This window comes from Callospermophilus lateralis, chromosome 5 (assembly GCF_048772815.1).
Source record: "Callospermophilus lateralis isolate mCalLat2 chromosome 5, mCalLat2.hap1, whole genome shotgun sequence".
Taxonomy (NCBI): domain Eukaryota; kingdom Metazoa; phylum Chordata; class Mammalia; order Rodentia; family Sciuridae; genus Callospermophilus; species Callospermophilus lateralis.
The window spans coordinates 143,197,083-143,211,659 of record NC_135309.1 but is presented as its reverse complement, the minus strand read 5'-3'; the positions used below and the strand labels follow the sequence as shown (position 1 = coordinate 143,211,659).

At 36.1% G+C, this 14,577-nt stretch overlaps 1 protein-coding gene across 3 annotated transcripts in view; it reads left to right on the top strand.

Moving 5' to 3' along the window:
• The window catches only part of Zfr (zinc finger RNA binding protein), a 75,355-nt gene extending 66,768 nt beyond the window's left edge, over positions 1-8,587 (top strand). For all 3 annotated transcript variants that reach the window (XM_076857346.1, XM_076857345.1, XM_076857347.1), the window contains 3 exons: positions 880-991; positions 1,105-1,202; positions 6,735-8,587. In XM_076857346.1, coding sequence (XP_076713461.1) covers positions 880-991; positions 1,105-1,202; positions 6,735-6,914 — 390 coding nt within the window. In that variant the 3' untranslated portion in view covers positions 6,915-8,587. The remainder of the gene's footprint in view (positions 1-879; positions 992-1,104; positions 1,203-6,734) is intronic.
• Positions 8,588-14,577: the final 5,990 nt, after the last annotated feature.

The window sequence follows — 14,577 nt, the reverse complement described above, 5'->3', positions numbered from 1 at the left end:
GACCTTTATTTCATTTATTTTTATGTGGTGCTGAGAATCGAACCCAGTGCCTCACACATGCTAGGCAAGCGCTCTACCACTGAGCCAAACCCCAGCCTTGTGACTTATTTTATGTAATATTTTTAAACTTTTAAATTTTTTCTCTTTTCATTTTTACCCTTTATTCTCTTCCCATCCCCTTAGTACTAGGGATTGAACCCAGGGGCACTTTACCACTGAGCTACACCCTCAGTTCTTTTAAATTTGAGACAGGGTCTCATGAAGTTGCTGAGGGTCTCACTAAATTGCTGATGCTGGCTTTGAACTTGGAATCCTCCTGCCTCAGCCTCCTGAACACCTGGGATTACAGGCATGTGCCACCATGCCTGGCAATCTAATATTTTTAATGACAACCAGGAGTGGTAGCATGTGTGTGTAAGCCCAGCTATTCAGAGGGCTGAGGCAAGAGGATTCCAAGTTTGAAGATGGCCTCAGCAATTTAGCAAGATCTTATCTCAAAATAGAGCTGGGGTCTGGGGATGTTGCTCACGGGTAAAGTCATCCCAGGTACTACATGCCTGGTACCACCAAAAAAATATGTGTATTTTTCATTCTAGTGTTTGAAAATGAATTTTATTTATTGGCTTGGTGGCACATGCCTGTAAATTACAGCTATTCAGGAAGCTGAGACAGGAGGATCACAAATTTGAGGCCTGCCTTGGTAACTTTGTAGCTATGTCAAAGTTGTTAAAAAAAAAAAAAAAAGAATTGAAGGGGTGGAGATGTAGCATAGTGATAGAGCAGCCCTGGGTTCAAGCCTCAGTACTACCAAAAACGGGGAAAAAAGAATAATTTCTTTTATCTGTATGTTATTAAACATATTCTTGTTTTTGTTTTTAGGCGATGGAGTTATTAGTAGAGAAAGCAATTAGTAGTGCTTCCAGTCCTCAGAGCCCTGGGGATGCTCTGAGAAGAGTGTTTGAATGCATTTCTTCAGGGATTATTCTTAAAGGTATATTTCATTTTGTTCTTAATGAAGTAAAATTGTATGATAGTTAAATAAAAGTTCTTCTCTTACAGATGGGTATTGCTAATACGTTTGTCTCCTTGTTGTAATGATTGTAGGTAGCCCTGGACTTTTGGATCCTTGTGAAAAGGATCCCTTTGATACCTTGGCAACAATGACTGACCAGCAGCGGGAAGATATTACATCCAGTGCACAGGTACTAGAATTTCTAATCCCAAAGCTTTGTTGGGTTACTGTCTTTAAAGTTTTATTTTTTCATAATTGTTTTTTAGATGAAGTCACTGTATAATATTTTGCTTCTTTATTAAGTAAACCTTTAAAAAAGACTTACCTTAAATTAGATTTTGCTACTAGAATTTTCAATTAAGAACATTATGTACTATAAACACAGTATTTTCGATGTTTCGTTTAATCAGAGTATTAGTGTGTATATATATGTATATATATATCAAGATAAGCAGAAAATCATGTTTTCTCATTACATGGAAGTTGTAGGGTATCTGGTTTTAGACGTTATTGATATAATTTAGCCTTTCCTAACAGTGCACAATATAATAAGTGAAAGTGTGGACTCCGGGGTCAGACTACCTGGGCTTGAATACCAACTCTGCCATCTTGTTTATAAAATGGGAGGAAAGCAGTTTCTAGCTCAAACAGGATCATTGGGAAAATTAAATTGGTTAATATATGTAATTATAGTATACTACTAGGTATATTGAAAGATCTTAAATGTTAGTGTCATCATCAGTTATCAATCTAAAATTATTATAGCTAGCCATAATTTTTATGATCCCAGAAATGTACTGCGTAGTGGGGGGGAAACATTAGCTGTGAACAACAGTAATCCATTCTATGGTAGATGAGAGTTGTTAAACTTAAGATTTATTGCCTCTACTGGCAAGGGTAATTTGGAATTTCAAAGATGTCAGGCATAAGTAAATGTTACACTGGAAAGTATACTGGGTGGGAGGCAGTAGTATTAGAACATTAGGGATATTTTATAGACTTAAAATAGAACCAATTCTACAGTATTAAACTAGTTTTGATTTCCTTGATTTAATTTTCAAAAGAATTAATTGTGAATTTAAGTGAAAAGAAATTTGGGGTTAGGAGCAGGCATTTGAAAACTCACTCTGCAAGCCACCCGCTCACTCCTCACTGTACTAGGAATTGAACCGAGGGGCACAGTACCACTGAGCCATGTACTCAGCCATTTTTATTTTGTGACAGAGTCTCTTTGAGTTGCCCACATGGTCCTCAAATTTACAATCATCTTGCCTTAGCCTATCCCAGATTGTTGGGATTAAAAGCTTGTGCCACTATGACCAACTAGAATTGACAATTTTAAAAAGTACTTTTTTTTTTAAAGCAGCCTTGAAGAAAATTGTCTAATTTTAGGAGGTAGTTAGAAATGTTCTTATTAAAAGTGATGGAGTTACAGAGTCCATAATTCAGTTTATTAAACATCCTTGAAATTGCAGTTAAGAAGAGATTAGTGAATCCTGAAAGTTAGGGCTAGGAAAAGAGAACATTGTAGCTTTAAAGGGAATCTTGTGCTCATGATACAGTTGAATATCTTGATTGTGATGGTGGTTAATAATGTACAGCTACATATATAATAAAATTGAAGAGGGATGTACATATATAAATAGTGAAATCTGAATAGTCTCTATATTGAACCAATTTTCAGCTTGTTTCTTCATGTCCATGTTTTATGTTTCTCTTTCCTTCCTTTGTCCCTTTTTAGGACCATTCCTCTTTTCCTTCCAAAAACATTCACCTTCTTGTATGCCATTTTGAAAAATAAGTTAACGGTCCCTTAATAAGTTATACATAAATTATCCTGTGCTTCATCAATTCTTTGATTCCTGTTAATAAACTCATGAAATCAGAATGCTGTGACCCTCTCTTTCTGTCAGCCGCAGCCATTAATTAAGGTGATACCAGACATAGTGGATAAAGAAAAGACAAACAGACACACATAGGAAGAAAAAACTGGAGCCAGGTGTGTAGCCAAGTCCTGGTGAGGCTTGACTGACTCCGGAACTAGCCAAGCAAGTTTTATTATACAGGTTTCATCAAAGGTTTTATTTGTGGGAAAGTTTCAGTAAAGCAGGCAATCTGAAGGATGCAGGATTGGCAAGACATTAGGGTCATCTTGTTTTGCTCAGAATTCAGTATCCCTGGGAGAAGGTGCTGAACTCAAGGCCTCCGCTAATAGAGCCACATGCCTTCTCACATAGCCCACCTCCCCCAGCGTTACCACAGCAACTGGGCATCTTGACCCACACCTTCACACAGGCAGCTCCCAGCACAAATGCAGCCACAAAAGTTAGATAGGCCATAATTTAGATCACCTCTCCACATCAGAAGAAAAAAGTCCATATGAAAACTTGTTCACAAATGTTCATAGTAGCATTATACATAATTGCCAAGAAGTGGAAACAACCTAAATGTCCATCAATTGATGAATGGATTGATAAATGTAGTATATTCATATAGTAGGATATTATTCAGTCATTAAAATTAATCTTGAAAATCTTAATGCTAAGTGAATGGAACCAAACACACACACACACACACACACACACACACACACACACAAACATTTTATGCAAATTATTTTAAATAGGCAAATCTGTAAGATACAGAAAAATATAGTTTAGCTGTGAGGGTCTTAAAGTAGAAGGCTTAAAGAGTAACTTGTTGGGTATAGAGTTTCTTTTTAAGAGTGATAAAGGTTTGGGAATTAATGGAGACAATTTAACAACTTCATAAGTATTACTAAAAATGACTGAATTCTACTCTTTGAAAGTGTGAGTCTTGGGTTTGGGGATATAGCTCAACAGTACCATGTGCAAGACCCTGGGTTTGATCCCCTTTGATACTAGAAAAGGAAGCGGGGGTTAACCTTATGATGTGTGAACTATAGTTCAGTTTGTGGTGCTGGGGATTGAAGCCAGGGTGTTGTGTATGCTAAGCACACCCACTACCAATGACCTGTACCCCAGCCCAACTTTCAAGATTTCATGAAATCTTGCCATTGGTGCCAAAGACACCACTATTCACTATAGACATAGTCATATAGTGAGAATCTTTTTTATTCATGAACTAACAAGGATTTTTTTTTTTTTTAAACCATGGGGATATCAGTGTCATGCAGTGTTTTTATATTCTTGGTAATTATGTTTTCACAGTGACAGAAAGTTGGTTTGCATAATGGGTTGGTGCTTAATGATTATTCAATAACATGTTATGAATTACCCAGAATTATTTAGGTTTTGTAGTTTAGCCTTTTCCACTGTGTTACTAGAAAGTAGAATTTGTATGTGTGTGTTCTAAGAGATCATTTGGGGATTATCTGTTGTTAGGGGATTGTTTCAACTCATTGAAAACCAGCTACAGTAACAGAACTTTTTTTTTAAATATCTTTTTAGTTGTGGGTGGACACATAACTTTATTTTTATTTATGTGATGCTGAGGATCGAATTTAGGGCCTCACACATGCGAGATGAGTGCTCTACCACTGAGCCACAGCCCCAGCCCTAACAGAATATCTTTAAGATATCTTATAGTGAATAAACATAAGCAAGCATACACCCAAAGGACTTAAAATCAGCACAGTATAGTGATGCAGCCACATTAATGTTTTAGCAGCTCAGTTCACAATAGCTAAGCTATGGAACCAACCGAGGTATTCTTCAACAGATGAATGGATAAATAAAATGTGGGATACATACACAATGGAATATTACTCAGCCATAAAGAAGAATGAGATTGTAGCTTTTGCTGATAAATGGAGCTGAAGAATATCATACTAAGTGAAATAAGCCAATTCCCAAAATGCAAAGGCCGAATGCTTCCTCTGATATGCGGGTGCTAATTCACAATAAGGATGGGGCATTAGGGAACAACAGAGTTAGTTTAGATTAGGTAGAGGGGAGTCGAGGGGATATGGGGATAGGAAGGATAACAGATTGAAACAGACATTGTGACCTTATGTACATACATGCCTTTATGACTAGTGTGATTCTACAAAATGTACAATCAGAAAAATGAGGAAATATACCCCATTTATGTGTATCAAAGTGCATAAAAACATTCTGCTGTCATCTATAACTAATTAAAACAAATTAAAAATGTATAAAGTAAAAAAGGGGATGAAGGGAAAGGAGGGGGATGGGAATAGGAAGGACAGTAGAATGAATTGGACACAATTTTCCTATGTTCATATATGTATCCTCCTGCCTCAGCCTCCCAAGCCACTGGAATTATAGGCATGACCAGTATAACTCCACATCATGTACAAGCACTAAATGGGAAGTATCATACATACTCCATGTAAGAGGCAGGTGGGGGTGGGGTGCAATGGTAGAGGGACAATGCAAAAGACTAGTTGGCATGGTTCAATATGAAGTTTGCCTGATCTTACAAAACACAAACGGTAACTACCAGATACCAAAATATCCAGTAAACCACGTATGGTGTCATATACCTGAAATCCCACTACTCAGAAGACTCAAGGCAGGAGGACCACAAGTTCAAGGGCAAGGCTGATAAAATTAGCAAGGCCCTGTCAAAATAAAAAATGAAAAGGCTAGGAATGTAACTCAATACTAACGTGCTCCTGAATTTAATCCAAAAAACCAATAACTTTTGAGTATAACTGCAGTTCCAAAGTTGTACTTTATACCATATGTTTAGGAAGGCTGTCACCAACCATTATATGAAAGCGGTTAACCTGCATTTTTTTGTTTTATATGTCCTGTATATTTTTTGATGTATCATAATTTATAGTTAATTTATGTTTTAGTTTGTTTTCATGTATCTTCACTAAATAGTAAGCTTCGTGAAAGCAGAAATGTTATTTATATTCTGGCATAGTAAGTGCTTACTTAGATATCTAAAAGGAGCAAGCATATGAATGAATGGCTAAATGGGAAAGAAATTGAAGTATGCTTCACTTTTGTAAAGCCGTATATGTGTGTACAACACGTGCCTTGAGCCTGTGCTCATGGGTATCCAAAGAAAAAGTAGTAAAATAGGTAGATATGAACAAAAGAACAGTTTGCTCATTGAGAAAGAGACCTTTTATTTCAGGATGTTTTTTCCCAGTGAATATATCACTAAATTTATTAACAGTTTATTTTTTAACTGGCTGTGGTTTCACATCCCTGTACTCCCCGCTACTCAGAAGGCTGAGGAAGTGGGATTTAAAGTTTGAGGTTAGCTTGGGGTTAGACCCTGTCTCAAAATTTTAGAAGGGATTGGGGGCTTGAGGTGTACCTCAGTACTTTTTTATTCTTTATTTGGCACCTGGGATTGAACCCAAGGGCACCTGATCACTGAGCTATTCCCGGTCCTTTTTTATATATTTTTTTTATTTAGAGACAGGATCTCGGCTAAGTTACTGAGGCTGGCTTTGAAATTGCAATCCTTCTGCCTCAGCCTCCCAAGCCACTGGAATTATAGGCATGGGCCACTGTACCTGGCTGGTAATTTGTTTTTTAACTTAATGTTTCAGAAAGCAACATGCACATACAAAATCCTGGGGGATAAAAAAACATCAGAGAGTATAGATGTCAGTTCTGATGATGAGTTATGAAACTAATTAATTCAGCATGTGTATTTCATTAAACCTGCTTTTTTAAAGTTGTTAAATGGAGGGAATAAACATAAGAATATGTTGGTTTTAAAAATTAATTCTAAATTCTGTCTCTTGTTACAGTTTGCATTGAGACTCCTTGCATTCCGCCAGATACATAAAGTTCTAGGCATGGATCCATTACCCCAAATGAGCCAACGTTTTAACATCCACAACAACAGGAAACGAAGAAGGGATAGTGATGGAGTTGATGGATTTGAAGCTGAGGGGAAGAAAGACAAAAAAGATTATGATAACTTTTAAAAAGTTTCTGCAAATCTTCAGTGTTAAAAACAACAGGTGCCGGTTTGTTGGCTCTTTTTCATTCATAATAATGTCTACTTTGAAAATTTTATCAAGAATTTAAGAATTTCATGGAAGAACCAAGTTTTTCTATGGCATTAAAAACAATGTACAGTGTTAGGTATTATATGAATGGAAAGACACCAGAAAAATTGTGTTCCAACTAAGGAAAAACAGAGGTTCTGGGTTTTTTTCTCCATTATTTTGGTTTTATTTCCTGATTGCCCTATCGCCCCCTATTTTTGTGTCTTATTAACTAGTGCATTGTCTTATTAAATCTTTACTGTATTTAATGCAGGATTTGTGCTTTAGTTGCTCTGTGTATTTGGATATTTTTATTTAGAAGTTTTGTTTGCTTTTTGACATTAGTTGTTAAGTTGCTTTGTGTTATAGATGATATCCTTTACCCCTTAATATTTTACAGCAGTACGTTTTTTTGTAACGTGAGACTGCAGGATTTTTTTCCTTTTGTTACTGTATGTGAAGGATTACAACACAAAAAGTTATCCTGCCATTCAAGTGCTCAGAACAAAATGTTTCTGCAGATCTTGTGGCATTTGTCTCTAGTGTGATATATAAAGGTGTAATTAAGACAGATTTCTGTTAATCTAATCAAGTTTGCTGTTAGTTGTGCATTAGCAGTATAAAAGCTAATATATACTATATGGTCTTGCAACAGTTTTAAAGCCTCTGCATAACTGATAATAAAAATGCATGACGCTTTTGTTTTTAATAGACTTTTAAAATTATAATTTTAGGTTTAACACGTAGATCTTTGTACAGTTGACTTTTTGACATAGCAAGGCCAGAAAATAACTTTCTGAATATTTTTTTCTTCTGTATAAGTGGAAAGAGCATTTTTCACATATAAGTGGGCTATTATTTTCAGAAAAAGTTTATCATTGTGCAACTAACAACTAGCCCTTAATTATGGTGACAGTTTCTTTTCGGTGTGTGTGAGATTACTCTAGCAACTATTACAGTATAACACAGTTGAATGATTCCCACACACACACACCCCATCACCCAGATAATTTACAGTTCTATTAACAGTGAGGTTGATAAAGTATTACTGATTTAAAAAATTAAGACTATCTAAGGAAAAAAAAAAACCAGAAAATTATTTGGTGTGGCCATCTTACATGCTAATGTCTTCTACAAATAACTAAATATTCTAGCAGTGGTGTAATGAAAAGTTACATCTTACTGTTGATGTATGTATGCTCTGGTACACAGATGTCATTTTGTTGTCACAGCACTACAGTGAAATACATAAATAAAAACTTAAATTCATATAATGACTTAACTGTATTATATGTTAGAATTTATATCATAAACTTCTTTTGCTTTTAAATGACTTATGCTTCAGTAAAATTATATTCAAATTTCTTGGGTACTACATATCGTTATTCCTAACGTAAGTGCTACCTTAGTGCATAATTACCAGAAACTTTTATAGTTCTGTACTGTATTGGTTCATTTTAATTCTAGGCTCATGATTTTCCCCCAGACTTTTACATCACCAGAGACACAACTGGGGAAATAAATAGGCTTCTCTCCCAGATATGTCACAAACTATCTGTATGACTTTGTCAAGCCTCTTTTTTTCTTCCTTTTTTCCTCCCTTTTCTTTTCTCTCCCCCACCCCCCAAGTCTACCCTAGTAGTCTTCCACTATAATTTTAGAATTTTTTTCCTTACAGTTCTCTTAAGGGAAGGAATTTTTTTTTTTTCACTGATGACAAACACCGTATTAGCTTTTTTCTCTTTTTTTCCATGTAAAACTATTCATAACAAAGTCTCATTGTTAAGAGTGCTTGCATAGCATGCTTGATGCCCTGGCTTCAGTCTCCAGCACCAAAATATAAATCAATAAACCTATTCATGGTAAGTGAAAGTACCATACTACTTATTTTCCACATGAGGAAACTGAAGCCCAGAATAAAAGATCATACATCTTCAGTATTAAGTGACAGTTGAAATTAAGACCCAAATTTCAAAATTTATGGTCAACAACATTTTGTCAGACTGGCCCCACTATTGCAGTTATGTTCAAAAAATGTTTTCAACCCATGTTTCAAAATTTTGCCTTTGGTTTGGGTGCCTTGATCCAGAAATACAATTGGCCCATTTACATTTTTTTGCTAAATTACTTGTGTATTGATTTTTTTTTTTTTTTTGGCACAGCTTAATTGTTGTAGTAACTATGGCTAAACCCGTAGTAACCATCTTGTATGAAAGAATAATTTACTCTGTAGTATAAAGAAGCATTGATTTTCACCTTAATGCATGCTTGAGCTAGTTGTTTCGTCAGCTGGTTTATTTACCAGTTATTCTCTGCATCTCAGACTGGCTTTCCCTGTTATTACTGCATCTTATTTTAAAATAATTTAATGGTAAACCAAATAAATTTATTCTTTCTCACCATGCCCTAATGATATAATGCATTCCAAATTAGATTATTTTCTTTGTCTTAAGCACTATTATGTTTCTGTTTCTTTGGGTGTTTTTTGTCTTTTTTGGGGGGGCGGGGGTGGTACTGGGGATTGAACTCAGGGCCTTGTGCATGCGAGGCAAGCACTCTACCGACTGAGCTATATCCCCAGCCCCTGTTTCTATTTCTCTCAGTAATCTAGAATTAAAATGCAAAATTACATAAACAAATTAGCAAAGAATCCGGTTTTTTCTTAAGTCAACAGTATAAAATCATTATCTTCCTGCGTACTTAAAAAAAATAAAAAACCTTTTGTTATGAAATTTTTAAATTTTTTTAAATTTAAAAATTTTTTCCCAATAAAAAGCAAAGATTTTAGTGTCATATAAAGATAATGTTCATAGTAGTCATCTCAAAGTTTTTCATGAGAGTCACCTGCAGAACATTTTTAAGATTAAGATTTCTCAGCCCTAATTACAGATTGTTACTGAAGAAGGCCAGAGTAAGTCTGAGAGTCTTCATTTTAAGATGGGTTTCTGTTAGGAATGGTAGTACATGCCTATAGCCTGTAATCCCAACAAGTCAAATGCTGAGGCAGTAGGATGGCAAGTTTATGGCCAGCCTCAGCAACTCAATCCCTAGTACTGCCAAAAAAAAAAAAAGTCAATAAGATAACTTTTAATATCTATTTGGATAGCACATACACATGATATAAAAGTCAAAAAGATGTAAAGTGGTATATGGTGTAAGTATTCTACCTCACCTTACCTTTAGTTGTCATTTTTCCAGGAGCAGTCAGTATTGACTCTTTGTATTCTTTCATATTCTTTCACAGATGATTCCTGCACACATTATCACAAATGTATGCTTCCTTTATTTAGTTTTAAGTGGTGCTGAGGATCGAACCCAGTTCCTCACACATGCTAGGCAAGCACTTTACCACTGAGCTACAACCCCAGCCCCAGACTTTTTCTTTAATTGATGTGATTCTCATACAAGTGGCCCGTGGTTCTTGCTTTAGTAAACATTCTTCATAACAGTAACTTTAGTCATTATAGTAACTGGCCTTTATGAAATGCTTTCTAAAAAAGCAGCAATCTCCTATTGATCAGAAGTATAGATGATTAATTTGATCCCAAAACCTACTAATTACTTTTAAAATGGATGAATTTTTTAAAAGGGGGGTTAGGAAGCAACATATTTCACTTGAATAAAAATAAGCCTTGTAAAATATAGGATGTTTCCAAATAAAAATGTTCTTTATGTTGATGGAATGTGATGGACATCATTATCCAAAGTACATGTATGAAGACATGAATTGGATGTCAATTTTTTTTTTTTTTTTTTTTTTTTGTTTATGTGTGTGTGTGTTGGAGATTGAACCCAGGGCCTTGTTTTTGTAAGGTGAGCACTCTCCCAACTGAACTATATCCTCAGCCCTAACCCTAGCTATTCTGGAGGCTGAGGCAGGAGGATCTCAAGTTCGAGTACAAGCCTGGGTGATATAACAAAACCCTGTCTGAAAAATTTTGAAAGGGCTAGGGCTATAGCTTAGCGGTAGAGCATGTGCTTAACATGCACAGGCTCCTAGTACAATCTTTGACTTATAATGTAAACAAAGACCTGACTTTTGGTAATATATGTTCTGAGGGGTCGTAGGGTAGTTAAAACTTCTATTGCCAGTATCCGCCAAATTAGTGAGCTAGCATTGGAACTCTTAACAGGAAAAGTTTCCGTGTCTGAATAACATCAAAATGATGGATGTACATAATAAAGTCCTTCTACACTTGGCATTGGTCACATCAGATCTGGAATATGGTGTTCCATTCTGAGCATTAAGTGTAAGAGATGCTCAAGAGAGAATGACTAAGTGAATTTGTTTCCCTCCCTTTTTCCCCCCTGTAGGGAATCAAGCCCAGGGCCTCAAATATCCTAGGTGAAGGTTCTGCCCCTGAGCCCCCTCTCATAAAAAGGGTGGGGATGTAGTGTGATGGTTGAATTACCCTGGGTTTAACCCCCACCCCATAACCAAATGGTTTCATGACAGCTAAGATACATAAAATTTTGGGACAATTGGTGCTGGTTTTGCTATTACCTTAACACTTGTCTTGGCACTGAATTTTCTGGGTGTGTGTGTGTGTGTTATTTTTCCTGCCCTTTCTGTTTCTAAGTGGTACTTCGTTCTTCTGGTACGGTGTTTTTTCTACTTGTACGTGGGATTTATAACCTATCTCATTTCTCTTCCAAGCTTTATATTCAAATTATTTTCAAATCCTGTTTATTTGAATTCAAATTATTTTCAAATCCTGTTTTTATTCAAACTCCAGTCTGTACTAATCATCGTACAGCCCTTGTATATTCCTTCTAAGTCTGATTACTGCTACTTTTAGAAGCCTTTAAGGCAGGCTTAGTGGTGCAGGCCTGTAAACCCAGTCTTTTGGGAGGCTGAAGCAGGAGGATCACAGGTTCAACTCCAGCATTGACAATTTACCAAGACCTTGTCTCAAAAAAAAATGTTTCAAAGGCCTTCAGACAGCTGCATCATGGCTCAACAGCATATATTATTTCATACTCATAGTATTGCTATGATAAGTATTCATTATATATAAGCAAGCTGAGGTTTAAGGCTATGTAACTTAATATTGGTATAATAAAGGATCATCCAAATGATTCACATCATCAAAATGCTTCATAATTGGGGAATTCTGTTGACTTTAAAACCTGAGCTTTTAACACTAGGTACCTCTTATAAATGTCTTTTAACAAAGCCTTTTTTCTATATAGGGTAGTAATGCTTATTAAGTATTCAAGTAGATTTCAGATATTCCAGTTTTGATCTGCTCGAAAGTACTACCTACCCATCAGCCTTTTTTCTCTGTTCATTCTAAAGAACCTACAAAGCTATATCTCTTTCCAAGGTCAGTGGTTAAATAAGGTTAGGGAAAAGGAGAGGATTCTATTAATGTTCTGCATTTTGATCTTTGGTCAAAAGTCAGAAATTAAATACTTTAAATTTTAGTATGTAGCCAAATCTCTTGGGCATAATTGCTAAAGTTATTCTTAGTTCTAAAATTCTTCAGTCAAGGGATCAGATGCTTGTTATGCATGAGGATACTTAATGTTCCAAATTTAATGAGAGAAACCACCACAGAGAAAGAATGATATACTTCCTTCACAGTAAATTCAAGACAAATGTGGGGAAGGGAGGGTTGAAATAGAAGCAAGTTAGAACCTTAAGAGGGAATCTTTTATTTCAGAGGTGAGACCAAAACCACTCATCTCAATAAACTCAGTAACATTAGAGCAGCCTGCTTGTCTTCATGTCTGGGGGAAAAAAATAACACTGGCTATCCCTGGGTTATGAGATTCTTCATGACTTTTTTGAACTAATTCCTATTATTTGGAAATGAACATGGAACATTTTGGTAATACTATAATATCAGTTTTCTTTAAAAGGGTAAATGTACAATTACACAATCAAACAATTCTCAAAAGATACATATTCTCAAAATATAAGTGGCTGATAACTATATGAAGTCGGTTTTTTAACCTTACTAGTAATCAAATAAGTATAAGGGTTTTTTTTAAAGGTAATATTGAAAATATTAAGGTCTGAGGAATACCAAGATCTCAAAAATCAAGGAGCACAAGCAGAGTTAACATAAATTAACTTTAAAAAAAAAATACATATAGAGCCAGATACAGTGGTGCATGCCTGCAATCCCAGCAACTTGGTAGGCTGAGGCAGGAGGATCCAGAGTTCAAAGCCAGTCTCTTCAGTTTAATGAGGCCCTGAGCAACTTAGCAAGACCCTGTCTAAAACATAAATGAAAAGGGCTGGGGTTATGGCTCAGTGGTCAAGCGCCCCCAGGTTTGATCCCTGGTACCAAAAAAAAAAAACCCCAGATACATGTATAAATTTATAAATTCTAGTATATTTACTGATATATTATCAGCATAAGACTCGTAAACAGTTGAAAAATCTGTTAAGGAGTTCAGTGAAATACAGCCCAACCAATTAAATGATATTATAGACCAGTGATTCTAAAGGGGAAAGTCCCATCCTTAAAACCCTTTCCTTGTTACTCAGGAGTGTTAGGTCAAGAAAAGTTGAAAAAACTAGTACATTCAATGAAAAAAGTAAACGCATGTGTATTCTCTTTGTTTTAATATGTGTGCATTTATATGCATACACACACCATTTTTTTTCCCCAAAATGCTTCCAGTTTGGGGCTTCTTCTGTTTGGAGTTTTTATTTTTTGTTTTATTTATTTATTGGTATATTTTGAGACAATTTCTCCCTAACTTGTTTAGGGCTTCACTGAGTTGTTGAGGCTGATTTTGAACTTGAGATCCTCCTGTCTCAGCTTCCTCAGTCATTGGGATTATAGGCATGCATCACTGCACCTGACTTTATTTTATTAAGATTTACTGTTAAGTGGCAAAAGTTAAAAGCTAGAGATCAGTTCTTCTAATAATAAATTATACTTAATAATTTCTTTTTTTAAGAAAGTCAGGTAAGGTGGTATATGCCTGTCATCCCAGCTATCTGGGAGGCTGAGGCAGGTGGATCATAAATTTAAGGCCAACCTTGACAATTTAGGGATACCAGTCTCAAAATTAAAAAAATAATAATAAATAAGGGGCTGGTAGACCACTTGCCTGCCACGTTTGTGTGCTGGAGTTGTGGTTCAGTGGTAGACCACTTGCCTGGCATGTGTGAGGCCTTGGGTTCGATCCTTAGCACCACGTTTAAATAATGGATTGACAACTAAAAAACAAAACTACACTGCCCTACATGAAGAAGGAGTCCAACAACTGATCAGCAAAGGGTATAGATGATGATTCCCCAATTCTTCCGGTAAACATCACACAGTAATAAATTTGGAGACAACATCTGATCAGAGATGGCTCATGCGCGCGCGCACCACCACCCCCTCCCCGCCTCTCTCTGGTGCTTGCTTTTGGTGCCTGACTTTAAATTTTCTTTTGTGCGAGCACAAGAACTGAGTTTTGGAGTTTCAGTTCCCCACTTTCCTGTGACACTTTAATTCTTCCTCCCGGCACATGCACACCCCAGATACTGAGGGCTGTGAGCTAGGGAGAGAACTAGCTCTGAACAGAGAGGACAGAGTAAGGACCAGAGAGTGTCCAAACACTTAATCACCTACCTGCCTTACAGTTTCCCTAT